The sequence below is a fragment of the Ictalurus punctatus genome, chromosome 8 (genome assembly GCF_001660625.3).
Source record: "Ictalurus punctatus breed USDA103 chromosome 8, Coco_2.0, whole genome shotgun sequence".
Taxonomy (NCBI): Eukaryota; Metazoa; Chordata; class Actinopteri; order Siluriformes; family Ictaluridae; genus Ictalurus; species Ictalurus punctatus.
The window spans coordinates 1,144,088-1,169,215 of record NC_030423.2 but is presented as its reverse complement, the minus strand read 5'-3'; the positions used below and the strand labels follow the sequence as shown (position 1 = coordinate 1,169,215).

Below are 25,128 nucleotides of genomic sequence, written 5' to 3'. Positions count from 1 at the left end.
GTGATTGATCGCGCCTACTGGTCTTTTCTTTGTCCTGAGTAAAAGCGGCTTTGTTCAGCACCCTTCTTTTAAGTGCTAATCTGTGCTGCAGTTGAAAAGCGAGAGAATTAAAACCCTCTTTACACCGGGATTAGACGAGAGGAACACGAGGTACGGTGTTGGATATTAAACAGAATCGTTCTGTAAACTAGCGCGCTTTATTAAATCGCTCGCAGACGCCAGACTTCGTCGACGGGTGCGCTCGGTGCGATTACGTTATCGTTTCTATAGTAACGGCTCTTTCACAGGGACTTGTACAGTGGATGCGCCACAGATTTAAAAAATAGTTGTTGATGCCGTGAAGTTTTCTGTCATTTGTGCTCTATTTATGAAAGGAGTCTCCAGGGTCGGCGCTTTATAACATGTTTGATGTTATATGATGATGATTTGATAAATAAAAATTCCTAATCGTTGGCAAACTTTGCATAGTAAAGCCTTAACCTGTGGATGCAGCGGCGGATGGTGTCGAGTGACAAAGGTTTACTGCAGTATTCCCGAGCCCATGTCAGGATCTCGTTACAGACTCGTAACGGTTTTGAAGACGGTGATGTCTGAGGGATCGGAGATCACGCGCGTTCAGAAGTGGTTTTTTCGGACCCGCCCTTTACGCACTGAGATCTGACCGGATTCCTTGAATATTTTAATTATTATATTGTGCACCGTAGAAGGTGAAACGCCCCAAATCCTCCTGATTTGTCTTCGGGGAACGATCTTCTCTAAGTGTCGGATTATCCACTGACGCATCTGTTGTCAGATCGGCGAGCCTCGACCCGTCCTCGCGCTTGAAGGACTCCGCCTTTTTTTGGAGGCTCCTTATATACCATGATCACACGATTACCTCCCTGTTTCACATCACCTTCTCATTCCGACTTCTCACATCGCTACGAGTCCTAAATCGCCCCTGTCCCAACTTTTTTGGAACGTGTCGCATGCATCAATTTCACAATAAACATTTTATCTTCAAAAATAACTATGCAGTTGATTCGGTAAAACATTCAATTCCTTGTGTTTTATGGGTTTTTTTTTTTTTTTTTTTTTTTTTACATTTACATATCCTCTTTGTTTTTATTAATATTTTCCATACTGTCTGAACGTTTCTGGAATTGGGGTTGTATTTTAAGCAGTGCCCCATGTCCCTATGATATAATACATATAAGACCAACCATACACATCACATTACGTAGCAAAGTGCTTCTGAGATATTCCCCACATGCTTCACAACACACGTCATTTGAATCGCCAATTGGTTTTTATTCTCATTGGTTTTAAACGTGCTTAAAGTGATTTTTGCTTAATTGCATTTTCAGTGGAGCTGAGTGATGAATCAATCTCTCTCTCTCTCTCTCTTTTCTTTTCTTTAATCTAGTCATGAGTAATCCATTTCTAATCAATCCTGACTCTTGATGCATCATGTTTTTGGCAGCTCTCCTTTCTGGCTCTCTCCGGCAGAAATGCGGAAGCGTCGTGGTGTCCTGACTGTTTTCATGCAAATTTACATTCCCGCATACGAGAAAGAAAAACAAACTGTTTGCCTATACTGTATTTTTGTGGGGAAAAAGTTTCTCCACTTGCTCTGTCTGAGCTGAAAACCTTTGTGTGTGTGTATGAAAAGAATGTGATGAAGTCAGCAAAGGAACATCTGGGAAGCCTGAATTTTGGTGTGAGCACTGATGCATTTTGGGATTTTTAAATACAAATGCATCTGTCTGAAAATCAAAATAGGATTTTAAAAAAATGTTTTATATACACACACACACACACACACACACACACACACACACAGTCCCCTCGGAAAGTATTGAAGACATTTGGGTTTAAGATCAAAAGACGAACGAGACGACATGTTAGAATTTCAGCTTAGAACATGGAACTTTTTGTTTGAACCCCCCCCCCCCCCCCCCCGCGATCAAAAATATTGGAACACGTGACTGATGGGTGTTTCTTGTTGCCCAGATGTGCCCTGTTAAATTGATTGTTTTAAAGAATGAATAGCTCGGAATGTCTGTTGTAGGTTTTGCCTGTGAAGACTACATTTGTTGTGAAAAAGGATAAACCAACATGAAGACCAGTGAGCTGTCTATGGGAGAAAATCATGCCATTTTGAAGCTGAGAAAAGAGGGAAAGTCAATCAGAGGCGTTGCAAAGGAGAACAACGACTGATGACAGAAACGTTGTGAGAGCTGTGAAGGAAAAACCTCAAAAGCAACGGTCAGTGACATCATCAACCTCCTCCACAGGGCATGGTGAGGATATCTCAATCCACCGTCCTGAAGGAGACACCACAAGATACAGACCGCTCATCAGCAGTAAGAATCAGAAATCCAGATTAGCATTCAATAAAAAAATACAGAGGAGATCCACAAAAATTCTGGAACCAAGATGAACCTCCACCAGAGTGATGGAAAGACCAAAGTGTGGAGAAAGAAAGAATCTGCTCATGATCCAACACATACAAGCTCATCTGTCTTCCAATTTACAAAGAAATGCATCCAAATGGATCAGGAGGAACTTTATCATGCAGCAAGACAACCATCCAAAACATTCTGCCAACAAGACACAGGACTTCATCAGGGGAAAAGTGGTTTTGACTGGCCAAGTCAATCACCAGACCTTCACCTCACCCCCGGAAGAGGAGACTGAAGGGAGAAACCCCCCGAAACTGAAAGAGGCTGTGGTTAAAACCTGGAGAAGCTTCACAGAAGAAGAAATCAGCAGTTTGGTGAATGCGGTGCGTCGCAGGATCGACGCAGTCACTGCAGGTAAGGGATACGCAACTGAATATTAAGCCTTGTTTACTTTAAGACTATCTGTTCCTATACTTTTGCTCACCTACACACCGGGTGGTCTGCAACCAAAGGTGCCGTGTTCCAAGTTGTTCGTCACATCTAGATGTAAAGATCAGGAAATGAAAGCTGAAATTCTGATCTGTCGGCTCTTTCGTCTTCTGATCTCAAACCCAAACGTCTTCGATGTATAGCGAAAACAATAGAATTGGCCTTGCTGTTCCAATACTTCTGGAGGGGACTGGACGAACGTGACTTAACATCCTCTGAGAAATTTTGTTCTGTTAGCTTATGATAGCTTGCCAGTAGGGAAGGAGGGATGGAGGGTGGTGATGACTGCTGAGGTCCTCTGTTAGAGTTTTCCCATGATGCACAGCATCTACACACAAACACAGAGGTTCAAGACGTCTCCGGGAACAGCTTCCAGACTTCCAGTCACATACAAGATACCGGTATTCCTTTTTTCCTCGCTGCTGCATGCTCCCCCCGCCTCTCGCTCTCTCTCTCTCTCTCTCTCTCTCTCTCTCTCTCTCTCTCTCTCCATCTTGCTCTCTTTCCATCTTTGTCTCTCTCTCCCCATCTCTCCCTGTATCTGTGTGTCTGTCTCAATTCAGTTCAACACACTTTTGTATCTCTCTCTCTCGCGCACTCTCTCTCTCTCTCTCTCTCTCTCTCTCCATCGCTCTCTGTCCCTGTCTATCACTCCATTTGTATGTGTATCTCTGTCTAAATTCGATTCAACACACTTTTGTATCTCTCTTTTCCTATCTCTCTCTTTCTCTCGCTCTTGCTCTCTCTCTCTTTTCCCACCTCTCTCTTTCCAGCTCTCTCTCCTTGTCTGTCCCTCTCTGTATCTATCTGTCTCGCAATTCAATTCAACAAACTCTTGTATCTCCGTGTCCCTCTCTCTGTCTCCCTTTCTCTTGCTCCTTATCACTCTTTCTTTTCCTTTCTATCTATCTATCTATCTATTCAATAAGCCTTGCTCTCTTTTTCTTTCTTTCCTTCTTTCTTTCTCTGTCTCTCACACACTCACCTTCACTCTTCATGCATCTCCACACTTCCTGCCTCGTCTGTGGGGCTTCAAAGTGTCACACAGGAGCTCTGTGGTTCACAGCGCCGCGGCACAGCGCTGACTTTTACACAGCTCAGAAACAGAGGAATGAGGGAGCGAATAATATCTTTTTTAAAAAACTTTGTTTATTTGTTTAGTTTTTTCCCCCCAAATGAACTCTCTCCTCATTAAAACGGTCTCTCCTTGAATTGTACAAACAGCTCACTGAAGCCCACGTATACACACTTCAACCATCTTCTGAAATATCCACCAACACTAACGTCTCTAAACAGGACTTAAAATCTTCTCTGGAAACGTGTCGCGTTAGCTTACGTTAGCCAAGTATCTAGCATTAGCACTGAGTATTATGAAGAATTTTTTATTTATTTATTTATTTTTTTTATAATACAACTTAAGAATTTTCGTCCAGTTAGCTCATGCTAGTTAGCTGACTAGCGCTAGCGATGAAGATTATTTACATCTATTGGCCTAAAGGTCTGAAATCCTGTCACATTAGCTTATCTTATCAAACTATCGAGTTAGCCGTGCGGATGGTGGCATATAATATTAGCTCATGTTAGCTAACTATCTAGCATTAGCATTAGAGGTAACTATCTAGCATTAGCGTCGAGTATTCTAAAGACTTGTAGTACTTATTATTTATATAGAGAGTGATTTTTTAGTTCAGATTTCCACAAAAGCATTTCTTACAACTTTATTAAACGAGTAATAAATCACGCTTGACGCCAGTGACATTAGAAATCACTTCACGTAGCCACGCGAACGATCTACCACTCTGAGCTCTCGGTATCCTTTTTTTTTCCCGACCCAGCTGTTTGACTGGTCTGTTTTCCCGTGTAGGCCTGTGTTAGAGCGCCGTGCCTAAAAGAGTTCTCCCTGACGGACGCTACTTCATTCCTACGATTGAAAAGCAATGAAAGAGACGTTCATCACAAGCGGAACAGCGATGGGAACCGCCCAAACGTGACGTCTCTTTCCATCTGTTAGCTGACAGGATCGCCGTCCTAGCGAGCGCTTCTCTTGCCCTGGTGAGAAAATACTGTTCTGTACTGCAGTGAGAGCTGACAGACACGCCAACGGCTTCGGGGGGAAAAGCAAACAGCAACAAAAAACAAACAGGTAATTAACGAGGGAAGAGAATCTGAAGACAAGAGGAAAAAAAAAAAAAAAAAAAGAGTCTGACTTATTTCCAGGTGTGTATGAGAACGTATTGTCTATCGACGACACGTTGATGATGTTTAAGAGGAAAAAATCACTTCAGGATGTGCTCTTACAGGAAAATAATCAAAGAAGCAGAGCCACTGTTACCACAGACGATCACAACCGGTTAATCGGTTTATTATTTTCGGAGATTCCACCGGACGAGTCGCTGTGAACCAGATGTGGAGAAACTTGACGTCGGATAAATTGAGGGATTTGTGTGAGAACTCTCAGTGAAGGAGGCGTGGCTTGTGTGCCGGGCAGTGTCGGGGAAGGAGGCGTGGCTTGTGTGCCGGACAGTGTCGGGGAAGGAGGCGTGGCTTGTGTGCCGGACAGTCCTGGCTCTCCAGTCAACCCCACACATGTTACTTTCTCTGTGTATTCTGCTTTGTCAACTGTGTGTGTGTGTGTGTGTGTGTGTGTGTGTGTGTGTGTGTGTGTGTGTGTGTGTGTGTTGCAGTGAAGATGACAGATGGTGCCGGTTGTTCAGTGTGTTTGCCAAAACTAAGGCTCTGTGGAAAGATCGGCAGGGGCAGGTCAGCACCGCCACACAGCAGGATTAAAACACACACCTGTGTGTGTGTGTGTGTGTGTGTGTGTGTGTGTGTGTGTGTGTGTGGAGACCGCAAGAGAGGCAGTGTATTGTTTCTACTGGCCATTAATAATTAGTTACTACAGTAATAAGAGAAAGAAAGAAACACACAGAGGTGGATGGTTCGAGAGAGGAAATGGATGACAGAAAGACCAAAAGGAATAGAAGAAAAAAGAGGAGAAAAGAAAAGAAAACAAAAGGGGAAAATAAAGAGTGGGAGAAAAGAGAAGAAAGTGAGGTGCAGCGTGGGGAATTCTCTCTCTCTCTCTCCCCCTCTCCCCCCCTCTCTCTCTCCCCCTTCTCCCCCCCTTCTCTCTCTCTCCACCTCTCCCCCCCTTCTCTCTCTCTCCACCTCTCCCCCCCTTCTCTCTCTCTCCACCTCCCCCCCCTTCTCTCTCTCTCCACCTCTCCCCCCCTTCTCTCTCTCTCCACCTCTCCCCCTCTTCTCTCCCCCCCTCTCTCTCTCTCCAACTCCCTGACCTCTCTCTCTCTCTCCCCCTCTCACTCCCCCCCCTCTCTCTCTGTCTCCCCCTCCCCCCCCCCCTCTTCCAGAAGTCTCTCTTCTTCTCTCTCTTTTATCGCAACACAGTTAAAACAAAGCTCAATTATTTCCTCGACCTCAACCTTGATCAGTTGAACACCATCATTTTCTCTCCCCGTCGTCATGTTTACAGACGTCCAGGCATGTCTGATAAATAAATGCCACAGCCAGAAAAGACGAGAAGTGTGTGTGTGTGTGTGTGTGTTGAAGCTGGAGATTTGCTGAGGCCCCCTTTATTTCTTCCTCTCGTTATTTCTGTTAAAACCCTCAGCATGCGGAGCGGATGAAAAAAAAACCCCACAATGTAAATAAACAAAAACAACAACAAAAACTTTGTTTCATAGTTTGTTTGTTTGTTTACATAAATCAGCAGTGAGTTTCTCTCCCTGTGCTAAACGTTAGCTAAAATCAGCCGCGCGGTTCATTTCGTTGTTCACGCAAAACGTCGCACAGTCTCACGTGACCGTCTCGCATCTACAAGATTAAATTTAAGGGAAGAAATAAATGCTAAAGAATGAACCAGCTAGTGTCACAGGGCAGGAAGGAAGGGCTTTTATTGCAGTACGCTAACATTTTGCTAGCTAGCATGGTTATTAGCTTTTACAGCGTTGCTAACTTTTATACATATAAAAGTTAAATATTAAAAGTTAAATATTTTTAGCTTCTTCCATTATTTTTAAAAAAAGCATAACTAGCATGTCGTTGTGTAAGTTCTTCATAATCGTGTGTGTGTGTGTATGTATGTATGTATATATATATATATATATATATATATATATATATATATATATATATATATATATATATATATATATATATATATATATATATATATGTAAAAGCCTTTTTTGTGCAAGTTAATTTTTTTTCATTTTGTTACATAAATTGTTCATGTCTAAAAGTTCTTATTGCGTAATTTGTTTACTTTAGAACGATTTCTTCGCGTAATCTTTCATTTCTGGAATTTTTCTTGTGCATTTTGTCCATTTTGACCGTTTCTGTTGTGCGCTTTTTGTATATTTTTGTAGCTCTTATTGTGTTTTCTTTCAGTTTGTTGTGCGAACTGTTCATTTTAGACGCCTCTCACTGTGGTAATTCCTGAATTTGAGCTTTTCTCTGTGTAATTTCTTCCCTTTGACAGTTTCTGTACTGTGGAAATTATTTGTTTCCAGCCAACGCCGTTCCAACTCGCACCTGATGACTCGTGTTCTATAAAAGCACTGAGATGTATGATCCTGTGTATTTCTCAATGGAGGAGTTAAAACTACAGTGTAAAACAGAACAGTTGCAGTACTACACAATATATAATCCTGTAAAATGGGAGTCTTGTATTTTATATGTACTTTGTGTGTGTATTATGATGGAACAAGTTAGTACAATGGCTGAGCGTTCCGGATAGATTATAGACGGGATTATAGACGGTTTCAATTCCGGACACATTGCTGTGCTACTTTGTTTGTTTGTTTGTGATATTTTACCCGAACGTTCAGAGCTGGTGTTAAATGAACGCATGGTTTTGTTCTCTAGTCGTGTCCAGATGGTGAAGCAAAAGTTTACCCCCTCCCCCCGGACGCCGTGCTTCTCAGTTAAAGCACTCTGAAGCTCATAGGTCAGAGTGAGACGTCGGGTTCATCTGACGTCCTCGTGGAAGGGACGAGGCAGAGACGGCGGCGGAGGCTTCAGGCGGATTTGACCCCGTGTGACCGTTTGTGCTTGGAATTTTCTGGAACTCGTAGAACGCCGGATCGTCTCCGGCTTCGTGAAATCCACGAAACGGCTGTAATTACCCTCTAACGTTGACGTTCTGCTTTTCTCTCGTCAGGAGCCGATGTGAACGCGACGCGTCGTTCTTCAGCTCTTTTTGGTTCTGCCGATTCACAGGAAGTGACGTGGGTGTGCCGAAAAACACGGGGTTCGCAAAGGGACTCGGAAGTCACGCCACCAGGAAGAGCTGCGTAGATTCCTTCACGTCGAGGTGTTTAAATCCGTTTACGCCGCGGCGCTACGGAGTCCTGGATTCTGATTGGTCAGAAGGTGTTGATTTTAATTCTCTATAACAGCAGCTCTGACAGTAGCGCAGGTTTATTTATAATTAACGCGCCGGTTCTTAATAATACGCTCTCGTTTCTATAGCAACAGCTCATTCACAGGGACGTGTTTATCTGATTTAACGTTTACGGAAGGAGTCTCCAGTGTCGGCGCTTTGTAACAGTCGGAGGTGACGGTTTCGGACATCTCCAGGACAGAGGAGTCTGCGCTGCTTCGTGGTTCCTCTGTGAAGTAATGACGGTTTGTCGCTGCTTTAGCGTAAGCGACAACAGGAACGGACTTCTTTTGTGGACATTCTGCAACGTTACGTGTAACTATAAACGGGTAAAAAAAAAGAAAAAAGTAACGATCCTAAGCACACGAGCAAATCCACTAAGGAACGGCTCAGAAAGAAGAAACGTGGAGGGTTATGGAATGGTCTGGTCAAAGCTCGGATCCGAATCCCGTCGAAGTGTTGTGGAGTGAAGTACGTCTTCGGTGCGACTGTGAGCAGCTACGCCGCTGAAATGACACTCTGTGGCTGGTTGGTCGGTTGTTTTATGGGTCGACTTGGACCTGAATGTGTTCTGTTGGCAGAAATTTCAGGAGCTATACACCGACGAGCAACATCCACTTTTAAATAATACTTGAAGAGCTGGATCGGGTCTGACCGGGTCTGATTGGGTCTGATCATGTCGGGTCGGATCGTGCGGGTCACGTCGGGGCTTGAAATTTCGGTTGAATGACGAGAGAAATGTGAATCGCTGCTCTAAAGGGGTTTAGAAAACATTTCTACACCATGGACCTGTTGAGTCTGGCTGCTGATCTGAACTGACAGCAGCGGAAACAGCATAAACACGGCGTGTATATTTTCCGCAGATTTCATTTGGTTGATTGCTGTAATGGGGGTTAAAGGAAAGAAGGGAAAAAAGACCTGCAGTGTTTTCGATTTGATCTCAGTGCTGCTGTGTGCTGCAGGTGCGCCAGTTTTAAATCTGCCCAGTAGGTGGGACTTGATGCTCAGATCATGGACCCTCTCTCTCTCTCTCTCTCTGTCTCTCTCTCCCTCTGTGTGTGTGTGTGTGTGTGTGTGTGTGTGTGTGTGTGTGTGCGTGCTATACCTACCCCGGCGCACGCACTGATAGGACTAAGTGGACGCGCGCACGCGGAGCTCTGAAAGAGCATCTACGATGCAAACGGGGCAAAGGGAGGAGGAGGAGGAGTACCAAACCGGAGAGGATATCGATTTTTCATCTCATCCTACACTAACGGAGTAGTGTGTGTGCGCGCGCGGTGTGTGTGTGTGTGTGTGGATATTGTTCCCCTTGTTTTCTCCTCTCTTCCTCTTTTTTTTTTTTTTTGTTTTTTTTTTTTTTTTCCTCCGGAGAAGTGGAGCACCGTCACCACCGCAGCCGTGTTATTCCTGCATCCCATCGCGCGGACAGCGGGACCTCTCTCTGTGTGTGTGTGTGTGTGCGCGCGCGCGTGTGTGTGTGTGAGTGAGAGTGCATGTATGTGTGTGTGTGTGTGAGTGTGCGCATGTGAGCGTGTGCATTTTCTCGCTTCTGAAAAGGGAAAAGGAAAGGAAAGAATAAAACGGAGCCCCGGAGTGCATGCATGCAACAGCGTGGCGGGGGAACGGAGGATGGAGACGCGTCCGGTGCCGCCGCTGCCGCTGCGCTTTTCTTCCTGCTGGAGGTTGTTGCTCTTGCTCGGTGTGTTGCGGGTGTGTGTGAGCTCGGTGCTGGAGTGCCCGCCGACCTGCAGCTGCTCCAGCACGGAGATTCACTGCAATAAATCGCACCAGGGCAGCTTTTTCCCTCTGCTCGCCCTGCACGAGACGGGTATAGACGCGGGCAACAACGGCACACACAGCACCAGCATCTCCGACCTCTTCCAGAACATCACCTCCATGTAAGTCTGCGGGATTTGTTTGACACTTTTTTTTTTTATTTTTTAAACACAAAGTGTGTGTGTGTGTCATGTTAATACACTCGCTCCTGCACGGGCGGGTGCGTGCGGGCGCGTGCGGGCGCGCACACAGCGTGGGAGGCTGGTGCGCAATTTAACGCACGACTTTTTTTTTTTTTTTTTTTTTTTTTTGGTTTGTTTTTTTTCTTTGTGCATTTTTTGTTGTTGTTGTTAAAGAACGCGATTCATTCATAACCAAAAAGCAACATCAACGTGAAAAAAAATTGTTCAGGCTATAGATGTTTTAAGAGTAAAAAATAAAACATCATAGTAGCATCTTTTTTTTTTTTTTTTTTTTTCTTCCCCAGATTTCTTTCAGATTATTGAAGAGAGAGAGAGAGAGAGAGAGAGAGAGAGAGAGAAAAGAAAAGGCGTGATTATTTGGGGTATTCCTGATCTTCTCTTCTTGACGCATAAGGATCAGTATTTTATTCCCTTCAGGATTTCATCAGATGAACATGTCTATAAACAAATTACGAAATAAAAAAAGATAAAACACGACAATATCATGATCTTTCCTTTCGGAAATCTGATGCAGACGCACTAGTGTGTGTGTGTGTGTGTGTGTGTGTGTGTGAGAGAGAGATTTGCTCTCGGAGAAGCACTTGTTAGTTATTTTCTCCTCCTCAGAGAGAGGAGTCTTTATTAGGGCTGATTTGTATTCAAGGCAGGAAACAGAATTATTTTTTTCTCCCTTTTTTTACTGACGCCAAAAGAAAAGAATTAATAATAATAATAATAATAATAATAATAATAATAATAATAATACAAAAGATAGTCAAAAACACAGTCAGTTCTAAGCAGAGTGTGTACAGTGTAAATGTGTGTGTGTACAATGTGTGTGTGTGTGTGTGTGTGTGTGTGTGTGTGTGTTCACATGATGTCCAACTCTGAAGTTCCTACACATGTCCTAAGCGTGTCCGTGTGATGTTGGATCAGAAGGCAGTAACGGTACCGAGTAACGGTTTAGTTTGATTTTGGAAGGAGAGAAGAATCTGTACGATAAATCGTGTTTGTTCTTCACGTGACGTGACGTGAAATGGTCGTGCGTTTTGGTTTGATTTGAATGAAAAGAGAGTCATCATCATCATCATCATCATCATCATCATCATCGCAGTCGGTGCTGTCGTCTGATGAATTCTTTTAAAAACGCCGACACGCCATTCCCTAGCTTCTGATCCACGCTGTTGTGTTGTCTGATCTCACTTCTACAAACGATTTCGCTTTCTTCTCAGACGTCTGAGCTCTAAGAGATACGGCGGTCCGTTAAGGCCGAAGACGTCCCCCGTCACCGCCGGCGTGTTCCTGACGGGTTTCCAGGGTTCGAGTGGTGCGCTGAATCCACGCCACGATAACCGTCTGACGTGATATCGCGGTTTTATAAATGATATGTTTCTGGAATATTCCGTTGGGATGATGTTTAAACATCCTGGAAAAGATCTTCAGGGGAACGATCTTGGGATCTTACTCATGAGGGACCGTCAGGAGCTCAGTTTTTTCGAAAAGGTCCTCCTGAAGTGTTCAGCGATGCCCAGACTACATCCTGACCTCAGTCGTGAGCGGTCGCGTGTCGTGAGTACAGGCGATGGAAATGACGTTCCTCTGCTTACTTGCTCTCCGGAGTGGGTCGAGAGGGACAGTTCTGAGGAGGTCCACTGGTCTGAGATTATATATCTTCAAGATCAGCCAAAATTAACTCCTTTGCTCTTTGTTTTTAAGCACATTTAAGATTTTGCAGCCATTTAACTTCGGTGCACTTCTGTTCAACGGCGTCTTTTCCAATTAGAAGATCGAGAATGAAGTCCAACTGATCCGGTGTTTGCTGTTTATAAGATTACAGTAAACCAAACATCGATGGTTTAAGCTGGTTAAAACCCATTTCTAGAGATTTCTACTCGCTTCGTTTATTTATTCAAATCTTTGGGTGCTAATTCCGAGCTTTTATTTCTAGAAAGAAAATAAAATGATCTGCTGATGAATTCAGATCGTCAGTTTTGAGCCTGGGATTAGGGAATAAATCTAGACATGAGCGCAGCGTGATGTTCGTATACGTCTCCTGATGAGGGCGGTCAGATAACGTTTCCCCGCACTCGAGTTCTTTTCACATCTCTAAGAAGCCGCTGCGTCCAAATTTATTTATTTACTTATTTATTTATTTATTTATTCATTTATTTATTTATTTGTTCGTTTTTCCTTTTTATTTTCGTACGTCTCGATGTTTGTTCTTCAGCGTCACCGTCGGAATGTTTTCGGCTGCTGGGTGTGAGCGTGAGCGTGAGCGAGCGGTGGATTTCTCTCGTGCCCTCGCCCGGGGGGTCTGATAGGGCGCGGTATCCGTATCACGAAAAATAAATGACGTCACAGTACGCTTTACTGCAGCGATATCATCAAATACTTAAAAACAACAGCAGCAACAACAACAAAAAATAAACGCCTGGAAGCCGTTGATATTTTTTTATTTTAAAAATAAGAAAGGAAAATAATTAGTGTTGAATGTTTTTTTTTTTTTTTCTTTTCCTTTCTCTAATGACATATAAAAATAGAAATACACGTAGTATTTTGCCAGCGCTTGTTTATCAAACCTGTATATCGTGATACATTTCCTGTATCATATAAATAAATATCTTTTAAGAAGATATTCTTCGTCCCGCCTTTGCGCCCGCCTGCCTGTCTGTCTGTCTGCCTGTCTGTCTGCCTGTCTGTCTGTCTGTCTGTCTGTCAGTGTGAGTTTGTTGCTGTTGTTTTGAGAATTCTCGACCTCGGGTGTGACGAAAGACTCTGTATGAATTAAACATACTCTCTGATATCATCGCACAGAGGTCTGCGATCACGCCGGCGTCGTTCCGTCACGTGTTTTTGTTTTTTATGACGATGAAAAAAATTCTTTATTCGAGTGTGTGGCGGTGTTCGGACATGTAGAGACAGAGATCTCGCCTGAAACTTATCGATGTAACGCGTGATCTGTTGTTATTGTCAAACTGTGGCATGTTGTTGCGCGTACTGGAATATCTGACATTACGTAATCGTAATCTGATTATCGTGTGTGTGCGTTTGGGTTTTGCTGGTATAGTGTGTTTACGAATGCTCCGATCATACCGTAGTAAAGAGATTTAAATCTTACAGTCGAGCCGACTCGGGAACGTCGGGAGATCTCCGAGGAGGATGGGGAATTCGCGGCGGGGGAAATCAGAGAGATCTTTTCATCGTAACGCCACCGCGACCCACACGAAGAAAAATGTGAACCAAAATAAAGGCTGAAAAATGTCCGGAAACGTTCTTTACCACTTTGAAACTAACTGGAAAAACACACACGGACGTCCCCCCGTCAAATGTGCTCTCAAAACAAACAAACAAACAAACAAACAAACAAAGCATTACTCGTCTATAAACACGGAGATGAAACGCTCGACGTTAGCTGCGACGTGCGCGTGAGATAGAAGACGGCGTGTCAGAAAGACGTGTTTCGAGTAACGCTCAAGATGAGTTCATGACCGAGTGGGAACTGGGAGGTTCCAGAATTCCTCGTTTGAACTCGTAATTCCTATTCGGAAAGCCCGAGTCTTTCCAAGACGAGTTTGCGTGTTCTCCTCATGTTTCGGGGGAATCCTCCAGGTTCTCCGGTTTCCTCCTCAAGTCCCATAGGCTCCAGGCTCCCCCGGGATCCTGTGTCGGATACGTGGTACAGAGAACGGATGGGTGGATGGATAGAATGCCGGCGTGGACGCGGAGACGTGGAGACGGATCCAGCTGAGCAGATTCTAGTCTTGGGATCATGAGATGAATGTGTTTCCCTGTAAAAATGGGACACTCTCAGGTAGGGCTGGGCGATTATATCGATATAACGTTGATATCGTGATAAACGATTTCGCGATACACTTTTCTGAGATATCGTTGGTATTGATGATTTTTTATTTTTTTTTAAATATATAAACGTTTTTACAAGGGTACTGAATGGATGGACTAATTGATGATGGACTTAACCCTGAGTGATGGACTAACCCTAAACCTAACACTAATCATCTTAGACTTTGTAGGGTCGTTTATCTATAAATATATATACACACTATAGTGTCCGGTGTGATCACCTCGCGCTCGCTGTGCAGCAGGTGTGTAGTCCGTAGTCGAACAGTCCAGGCCACTAGGGGGCGTGTTAGCTTTTTTTTGTTTGTTTGTTTGTCCTGATTATAATAAACTCCACATCGCTCAGGAAGTTCAGGAGGAAGTGATGGAAGCCTCGAGATGTTGTTTAGGACCTTCGTCATGGATTCTGTTCTGCGGAGACGGAAGAGCGTTTCCTGTTTCCGTGCAGGCATTTATCTCCAGTAGTTTATTCGCAGCAGAGTTTACGTGAGAAATGCAGCGTCCACGCTAATCCACTCGCTACGGTTTTTTTGCGTATAAGGAGACTCGCTAATCGTCGTATATACGGATTACAAGGTCGAGTTTAAATCTCCTCTTCTTTATTTCAGTTGGGTTTTGTGAATCACGTTTTTGTGTTTTGTGAGGAAAGTAATGGCGCCCCGTGCTGCAGTGGCCGAGCTGCGTTACTGGGAGATTTAGCGCACGTCATGCTTAGGAGGCGCTCTTTCACCATTTAGCCGCCATTTTGTCATTTTCAGCTCTCTTGGCCTTTTATGGAGTTTTGTGGGCGTGGTTAAATGAAATCTGCCGATTTTGGCAGATTTTTACTCTTTAGTCAAAATTTGTTGGTTTTCTGAGCTGATGTTATAAACACCTTCTGACCAATCAGAATCCAGAATTCAACAGCAGCTTAGTGACTCTTCTCATCTACTGTCTGTCTATCTTGCTCTTTCTCTCTCTCTCTTTCTTTTTTTCTTTTCCTTTTTAAAGGAAGGTTTAATAGTCTTTCTAAACTCTATCGATCTATCCATCTATCTATCACTTTCTCTCTCTCTCTATCTTTTTAGTCTTTTTAAAGGAAGACCTTTTTATATCTTTCTATTTATCACACACACCCTCTCGCTCTATCTCTTTCTATCGATCACTTTCCCTCTCGCTCTTTCTATCTTTTTAGTCCTTTTTAAAGGAAGACTCTATCTATATATCTATCACACACACCCTCTCACCCTATCTATCTATCTATCTATCTATCTATCTATCTATCTATCTATCTATCTATATATCTATCACACACACCCTCTCACCCTATCTATCTATCTATCTATATATATCACACACACCCTCACCCTATCTATCTATCTATCTATCTATATATCTATCTATCTATCTATATATCTATCTCACACACCCACTCACCCTATCTATTTATCTATCACACACATCCTCTCGCCCTATCTATCTAGTTATATCTCTCTCTCTCTCTCTCTCTCTCTCTCTCTCTCTCTCTCTCTCTCTCTCTCTCTCTCTCTCTCTAGTATAAGGGTGTGTTAGTGTTATTTTATTAGAACTGTCTCTGTATTGTGGATTTTTCCCCCCTAGAATCTTCAGGTCTGTATCAGGTTTGACCTTTTTTTTGTTTTTCTCTCCGTCTTCTTGGACCCGTGTTTTCACACATCTCTAACCTGCTGAGAAGAAAACCTGAACTTTTAGAGTCGAAGCGCTGAAAAAACATAATCAAAACACCCGTAAACGATGCAGTTGCACAGAGAAAACTGCTTCTTTTTTTAAAATTTTTTAATTTTTTTTTTAAACGTGGATATACAGTAAATAATCTTTTCCAGCAGCATGAGAACAGAAAGCCTCGCAGAACTCTGAAATAAGAGAATTCTTTTGTTTGTGTTTTTATTTGATTTATTTTTTGCATATATTTTTTTTTATTCGACTCTGTGTCCTGATCCGAGATCAGATTGTATTCGGTAATAGAGCGATATGTTACTCTGACTGTGAACACTACAGTGAGCAGGCTCGCAAAAATAAAACCAAACATCGGTGATTCTCTCGTCCGTCTCCATCCCGTCTAATCTCTCTCTATCTCCCTCACCCACACCATCAAGCACAAAACACACATCTCTAACCTCCGGGTGCGAAACAGCGTTTATGGAGCTCTGTTCTTTAAAGTTACAGGATACAAGCGTTCACGAGGCAAATAGAAGCGGCAGGGAAGAACAAAACATGAGTTCCAGTGGAAAACAGTACATATAAATAATACACACACACTGTCCTGTATCCTGTTACCCATCCATCCATCCATCTTCTATACCACTTATCCTTCCTTCAGGGTCACAGGGAACCTGGAGCCTACCCCAGGGAGCATGGGGCACAAGGCGGGGTACACCCTGGACACGGTGCCAGTCCATCACATAGACATTCACACACACATTCATACACTACGGACACGCCAATCAGCCTACCGTGCATGTCTTTGGACTGGGGAGGAAACCCCCGCAGCGCGGGGAGAACATGCAAACTCCGCCCACACGGTGGGACTCGAACCCCCAACCCTGGAGGTGTGAGGCGAACGTGCTAACCACTAAGCCACCTCAAGGCACAGACGGCAGTGAGGCTGGTAAGGGAATGGCCGTATAACCTAGCTGTTCAGTCAGGACAAAAGTAATGGCGCCCTATAAAAGGAGGAGCTCTTTCACCATTTGATCACCATTTTGTCGTTGGCGTCTCTCTGCGTGAGCTCTTCCGGCCGCGGCCGAACGTAAATGAGCCGTGCAGGGAATTTGTGACCGATTTAGCGTCTATTAATACGTGCGGAGAAACGTCTGTACGGATCGGACAAGAACGATTAGTCCGCGTTTACACGCGGTGACATGGAAAAATTTAACGCATTGTGATGGAAGGACTTTTCATACGGCTTGAGTCGACGACGTTTGGTCAGATTTCTGACTTTAACGACTACAGACGCTACAGATTATCACCACGTGTGTGTTTCCTCAGCTTATCACACGTGAGAGCGAGAGTTCGCATTAAAGAGCAGATGAATGACTTTTTGTCCTCGTGTTACGCTTCCATTATGATATCTGTCTTCTAAATGTTTTTTTTTTTTTTTTCCGGTCTAATTGATTACCTGGCGTAACCCATTTGTTCTTGAAAATCTCCATTAGGCTAATTGTTTTTATTTTCGATATGTGTGACGTATCGGTATTAGCGATGCGCTTTTGCACTCTGCTAATGGGATTCCATGGTGCATGACTGGAATAAAGGACACTACGGCATTTTTTCCTCTGATCTCTTCTTCATTTCTTATTATTATCCTTTTGCTATTAGAACACGATTGCAAACCTTTAGTACAGAGACAGAAAAGAAGTTATCCTAGCGCAGTTTTGACCATCCTATTGCTTTTCTTTTCGCGGTTTGCGCGGCCAGTGTTTTCAAAAAAGAGTTGAATTTTACTTCACATGCCCCCAAATTACTCAGGAGTTCTATAAGGACAACTAAAAAAAAAACACACCAGGCCCTTTGTACCAAACCAGGAAGTAGGAGTGAAACCTATGGAACAGGATATTTGTGAAGGATATTTATGCTAGCATCTTGGAGTGTTAGCTAAAGCAGGGAGCAACAGGAGTGCGCCTATTTGTTGTGGAAGAATCGTCAATGAATCGGATACACGCACGATCATCGTGTACGGAAACCTCAAGACTGAAAGGAAAATACTTTAAATTATGCATTAAAGTACGGGTATGTGTAGCGGCGGGCGGACTTCCGACTAGCCTCGCTACCACTTTTAAGCTATTTTCCTTCAAACGTTGAAAGTGAACTGCGGAGCTTCACTGATTTCAGCGCATTTCTACAGAGTTTAAGCTTCACTCATGCGCCGATGCTCGAAGCTCGTCCGTGGGTTCGATCTCACGAACTTATGGCTACGAGCACAGACGCTAAACCGCTAATCGCCCGCTCTGATATTAGTGCAATCTATTTATTTATTTATTTATTTATTTAAAAAATGTCCATTTCAGAGCTTCTTTTCCCACAAAACAAACACGGGATTATTAACTGGGATAATAAAGTGAAAGTCGAGTGGGGAAAAAAACAAAACAAAAATCCAGTCCATTAGAGCGCAGCACTTCATCCTGACGAAGACGTTAAAGCCTCTTTTGAATCAGTAACAGCTCTAAAAGCAATCAGGACGCCATGTTCCCCCTGATAGATGGGAGTGAAAATGTGCGTCTTCAGATCCGTATTGAACGAGCGCTCTGCGTTGAAGAGCCTTTTAATGAAAACTCAGACCCTGATGTTTGTGTTAGTGTTATTTTTCTTGTCTTTTTTTTTTGTTTTGTTTTGTTTTTTGGCACGATTGCTGCTTTCAGGTAATAAAACAATAGCTTCGGGCTGCAAATGGATTCATAATTACGTGTTTTACAAAAAAAAAAAAAAAAGGTCTTGTATTTTAACACCTTCAGGCATTTCAGGACACGACTCAAGTGATTTACGTTGAACACGTTGTTTTACGTTGCTCGTGTTTTTGTGTTTTTTTGTTTTTTTTTTCCCCCCGTGTCGGGCTGCGGTGACCTCTTCGTTTTCATGTATACGTACGTGAACGCGTCCGCTTTTGCTAAGCGTACTCGTGGCCGTAGAGGAGCTTCCAAAAGCTGAGGAAAGTTCGAGAAAACGTGCAAAGTGATGTCGAGCGCTTTTCTAACTTCTGACCGATCGGGTCGCGAGTGCGGTGGAGAGAGATAAACAAACGTGGTGGACGACGTGCTGGAGAAAAATGAGTCATGTTAGTGAAAGGAGAGAGAGGGCGAGCCAAGCTAGTTGGTTAGCCAATGCTAGCCAGTCTGAGAGCGTTTCAATGAAAATGCTCACAGGGTAAAATTAGCAGTTGTATAAATGTATGAAACATTAGCTAGCATTTCAGAGTATAGATCTGTACATGCTACGTTTTAGTCAGCTTCTCACGCTAATCTTTAACAGGAAGTAGTTAGCACGATTTATGAGGTACACAATCAAATTTGAGCTAAAATGACTCGGATGTTTTAACCGTACTGAAAGGTTACGGAGTTGGGAAATGCAGATAGTAAAATTTCCATTCATTTCTTTCTGTTTTTAGTATTCATCTTTTTTTTTGAATTGATATCGCTTTAGCTAGCTAACGTTACCTCACGGTGACGTCGTATTTAGCTTGAGCTGCACCGAGCCAATCCGAGTGAGTATGCAAGTGAAACGTACAAACAACAGATTCTCCGACCGCGAACGGCATGTAAAAACAAAACGTGCAACAGGGAATTTTATGTTCTCGCCACAGTTTCTCTAATGAAAGAATTCAGCGTCCGGGAATGTTGTTTCCTTACTTCCAAAGACGGATCCAAACGATCCTGTTGCGCACGTGGTCCGACGTTTCTCAGGTCACGCACGCGAATTTAGTTCCTACCTGCAGTCGCTGTTTGACGTGGAAAAAAGAAAAAGTAAGAAACGCCTCTAACCGTGCGTTCATCATCTCCTGTCGCAGACTGCACGACGTCTCGTTAAACGTGTATAGAGACATTACGGAGAAAAATATGTAGCTAGTACAGTTAGCTTGTCTTGCTAATCGTTTGCGTGGCATGTCAATCAAACGAACAGTTTTCACAGCGATTGGTTTAATGCGCTAGTTAACTTGTGTTGAACTCGTCAGCTTTAGATGGTCTTACACGGCGATTATCGTTTCTTATCGGAATTACTGGACAGGCCACGCCCACAAATGAGCGACCGCTTGAGTGAGCGTAGTTGCTGTACATACTGTACTACGTTGTTAGCTGTGACCTTCACACCATTAGGAGATCTTTAGGCCCTGCTGTGTGTGTGTGTGTGTGTGTGTGTGTGTGTGTGAGAGAGAGAGAGAGAGAGAGAGAGAGAGAGAGAGACAGGAACCGTCTGGAAGCCATGTTGGATTTTGTGCCTCTTTTGCATGTCCTGTGGAGAAACCGAGAGGTGGTAAAGGTTATTGTTGTCTTGTATTCTGTTTTGCAAAAAAAAAAAAGTGATTTCGTTCTCTATCCTCACTTCCTGCTTTGTTTCTCTGTCATTTGTGTCTTTAGATGGTTTTGATATTCGGTAAGGATTTAGCTCTGAGTTTTTCACCTCAATGCTAAATTTGACCACAACCCTCAAAATTCTCAGATGTTAGTCTTAAAAGCTAAATGTTTTCATAATATTAGCTGGTATTGTTTTACACAATGCAGATCCTAATTATTTTATACCGACAATTTCTTGAGCTTGGTTTAACAGATTTGCGTCCTCATTTTATTACGTATTACGAAGCGTATTCTTCCAATAATGCAGCTCAGCCACAGCGGTGCTAACGCTTCCCTCTTGTATAGGGCGCCATTACTTTTGTCCGACTCGAACAGCTAGTCTTATTGGTGTTCGTTTATGGATTCGTGTCGCAATTTCTTTCTTTCAAATCATTACAACAAGGTCATGTGATACGACAATCTGCTTTCCGCGTGTCGTTCGTTCTGTTTCCGAGCGAGCGAGTGATTCGTCTCTGAGTCGACTCACCTGCAGGAAGCGATTCAAACGGCGTTGCGGTGTTTTTCTGTAGATTCTTTTATTATTATTTTGCGAGCTGTTAAACTGAGCCAAAGAACAGGGCTGTAGTGATGTAGGAACACCATGTGTTTTGGAGGTTTGGAGAAAATAAACTCTGGATGTGATTCACAAATTGTTTTAAACTCGTTATTGTAACTACCGAATCATTTATTTGGCACAGACTGTGCGTTCTTCATGCTCAGGGGATTTTTTTCTTCTTCTGATTTCGTCACGCACTTATTTTCCGTATATAAGTCGATGCCATATTTCTGACCAATGCATGAAAGCGCTTAATGAATATATTGTAAGCCCCGCCCCCTCAGCCAACATTTTACTTTTTTGCTTGATTCCTTTTATTATGTTCACCGAACTAAATAGCAAATCGATCAGACGAGTCCGTTTCACTCTGACTAATAGGTGTGGAGTGATGTTATAGTCCATCTGATGTTCAAAGATGGAATAATAGTTTCTGTGAGCTCTCAGGATATTATTTTTAGGGTTAAAATGATCCTGTTTACGCTCCACTGAAGTACACTGCGGCTCTCAAACTGACCTCTGAACATAAAAAAAAAAAAAGAGACTTTCTGTGCTCATGTTCATGCACACTTCCCTCTCTTCCTCTTAATTTGGAGAGGACTCTCTGAGGTTAGTAATTGGTGGACTATATCTAAAGATCTAAAATCAGCTGATTTTTTTTCCCAGACAGTAACTACCGTCCGGTCGGCGTGTGCGACGTCCGTCTGGGAATGCCTGACGTGCTGGAAGCGTCAGAAGAAAACTGCGACTGGATTTTCCTCAAATCTCGTGTATTAATTGAATATTTTATTGTAAGACACCTGCGCTGTGATTGCGCCGCTCCGACCAACACACTTCCGATGTTTTTCTGCTGAAGCTCGACGTCGGCCTTGACAGATTAAAAGGCTTATAGTTTATCCTCCCTCGCAAAATTCAGCGTCGTGCGCACTCACAGAAAGGAGCTTCGGCGTTTCCGATAGACGCGACTTCCGTTTATCCGCTACGGAATCGAGTAGACCAGAGAAACTGAGACACGACGTGCTTTAGTGAAGGTCAGCACAAGTAGCCCAGAAACGAGCAACAGCTTTCGTTTTATTACTCATCAAAATCAATGTTTAACAAATGTATCTCTCAAATTGTACAAGCCACACCTCCTTCATTAAGACTGAGGCACAGAAGCCACACCTCCTTCATTAAGTCTGAGGCACAGAAGCCACACCTCCTAAACTAAGACTGCGCAACAGAAGCCACACCTCCTAAACTAAGACTGCGCAACAGAAGCCACACCTCCTAAACTAAGACTGCGCAACAGAAGCCACACCTCCTAAACTAAGACTGCGCAACAGAAGCCACACCTCCTAAACTAAGTCTGAGGCACAGAAGCCACACCTCCTTCATTAAGACTGAGGCACAGAAGCCACACCTCCTAAACTAAGTCTGAGGCACAGAAGCCACACCTCCTAAACTAAGACTGCGCAACAGAAGCCACACCTCCTAAACTAAGACTGCGCAACAGAAGCCACACCTCCTAAACTAAGACTGTGCAACAGAAGCCACACCTCCTAAACTAAGTTTGCGGCACAGAAGCCACACCTCCTAAACTACGACTGCGGCACAGAAGCCACACCTCCTAAACAAAGACTGAGGCACAGAAGCCACACCTCCTGGACTTAGAAAGGCACGCTGAGGCCACGCCTCCTTAAAATATGTGGTAAATTACTCGTCTGACACTGAGACCTGCTTGTTTTGTGTGGTATTGAGCGCAGATCCTGTTGTTCATTTGGAGGGGTGTGTGTGTGTGTGTGTGTGTGTGTGTGTGTGTGTGTGTGCGAGCACTGAATAAATGATCTGCCTCATGCACCTGCATGGCAAATCGCTGAGCGCGAGCGAATCGATACGTCAGAGCATGGATCAGATCCGTACAGAAAATCATTGCACATTCACAATCTGAGAACCAAAAGAACCGTTCTTATTTCATCAGCGTTAAAAAAAACCGAGTGCAACATTTCAGACTGCGCATCCTCGTTATTTATTCAGCGGTGTCAAAAGTCTGTTTAAGCTCCCGTCAGAAGTGCTGGAGGTTTTTATTTAAGGGGTGAATCGATACCGATTAAAAACGTCTCCAGACGTGGGCGAGTGAGAAGAACTTTTTAACAGCGCGTTGTTCTTGACGATCGGCTGCTATCGCTCGTCGAGATCGAGGGATTCTGATGCAACGGAAAGCAAAACGTACTTTACTTACTGCCGTACAGAAACCATTTTCCAAAGTGGAGCAAAACCCGGAACAAAACCCTACTCCATCCAGGCTAGCTAACGTGGCTATGCTAACGAAGCTAATGCACTTCATTTCAAATCCACTCGCTAAAGTTATAAACAAACGAGTCTGCACACGTGCCCCGCTTTTCAGAGCCGCAGAACATCGCTGAGTAATCGTTGAGAAGTTTTGAATATTTAATGAAGCAATTTCCATAAAACAAACTGGAAATAAGAAACAAACAAGACAAGTATTATGAGCTAATTTGCATATTATGCGTAATCTTATACTATCTTATTATAAAATTCGGTGAGAATCTGCTTCATGTCCCCTCACATCCATTAGAGATTAGACTCACATTTTTGCGGGGAATTTCAAATCTGCTAATACATACCTCTAATTTTTTTTGTCCTGGGTCATACCTCAAATTTTTATTTATTTATTTTATTTTTTTTGTCCTGGGTCATACCTCAAATTTTTATTTATTTAATTTTTTTTTTTGTCCTGGGTCATACCTCAAATTTTTATTTATTTATTTTATTTTTTTTTGTCCTGGGTCATACCTCAAATTTTTTTTTTTTTTTTTTTTTATTGTCCTGGGTCATACCTCAAATTTTTTTGTCCTGGGTCATACCTCAAATCCTTTTTGTCCTGGCTCGTACCTCTAATTTTTTTGTCCTGGGTCATACCTCCCCTTTTTTTTTTTTTTTTTTTTTTTTTTTTTTGTCCTGGGTCATACCTCAAATTCTTTTTGTCCTGGGTCATACCTCTTTTGTTTGTTTTGTTTGTTTATTTGTTTTTTTTTTGTCCTGGGTCATACCTCTTTTGTTTGTTTTGTTTGTTTATTTGTTTTTTTTTGTCCTGGGTCATACCTCTCATGTTTTTGATCTGGGTCATGCCTCAAAATTTTTTGTCCTGGGTCATACCTCAAATTCTTTTTGTCCTGGGTCATACCTCTTTTGTTTGTTTATTTGTTGTTTTTTTTTTTTTGTCCTGGGTCATACCTCTTTTGTTTTGTTTGTTTATTTGTTTTTTTTTGTCCTGGGTCATACCTCTCATGTTTTTGATCTGGGTCATGCCTCAAAATTTTTTGTCCTGGGTCATACCTCTTGTGTTTTTTCTTTTTTTTCTTTTTTTTTTTTTTTTACATATATATATAAAAAAGGGCTTCTTTGGAAAATTAAGGGTTCTGAGCCTCCACGAAAGAGTTTCTGATAGGAAAACACTTGGTTCTAGGGTTCTACATAGAACCTTCCACAATAGGAATGACCGAAGAAGCCTTAAAGGTTCTAAATGTTATTTGTTTGTTTGTATTTTCCCTGAAAAGTAATTGTAGATGGGAATGAGAATCACTGCGACTATAAAACGTACAGAGAAATCGTTGCCTGCGTGACGCTCCGTGGCTCTGCAGGTTCTGCTCGATCGCATCGATCCTGTTCTCCAGCCAAGGCACGCATCTCAGTTCCACGCTGAGATAAAGATGGATCCAAACTGCTTTTTGTTTCATAATGAAAAGTTTCAAGCTGGCTAAGAGGTGCCGTGCCGATGCTGCAGCGCCGACGAGTCCCGGTTCTGACGTTCTTACTGGACCGCGGCGGGTTCTAATTGTTTCTCGGACAGCTCGAGTCGAAGAGGAGCGGTCACGCTGAACGCTGTGAGCTGCGTCCTGTGTGGGCTGTTAGCACTATTGCGCGCGCGTGCGTGTGTGTGTGTGTGTGTGTGTGTGTGTGTGTGTGTGTGTGTGTGTGTCTGCTCCTCTGAGCTGAGAGATGAATCACGATAACGTTCCCCCATGCTGACTCATTTTCTGTAGGAGTCTGAATATTCTCGCTTATTTTTATTCACACACACACACACACACACACACACACACACACAGTCGCTGTGTTAGTCACGCAGGACAATGAGATGTCTTATCTTTTCTTTAAAAAGCCGAGAGAACAAAGTCACGTCATTTCTACTTCTGAACCGCTTTCATGCAGCGACACTCGAATCCTCCTCCTGTAGCTACTGATGATCTCGGAGCTTCCCAAACTTTGTTCACCTCACAGATAAACTCTGACTGCTGGGTTAGAGATCAGTAATAGGGACGGATACGAACTCTTTCTCCTCCCGCTATCAATGGAGAAACCGTGCTAATGCTAATGCTAAGACAGCATAGATGTTGCCACCTAGCTAACTAGCTTCATC

At 43.1% G+C, this 25,128-nt stretch overlaps 1 protein-coding gene across 1 annotated transcript in view; it reads left to right on the top strand.

Moving 5' to 3' along the window:
- The first annotated feature begins 9,638 nt into the window (after positions 1-9,638).
- The window catches only part of ntrk3a (neurotrophic tyrosine kinase, receptor, type 3a), a 179,347-nt gene continuing 163,857 nt past the window's right edge, over positions 9,639-25,128 (top strand). Inside the window, exon 1 of the mRNA XM_017475136.3 lies at positions 9,639-10,172. Within this exon, the coding sequence (XP_017330625.1) occupies positions 9,904-10,172 (269 nt within the window). The 5' untranslated portion in view covers positions 9,639-9,903. The remainder of the gene's footprint in view (positions 10,173-25,128) is intronic.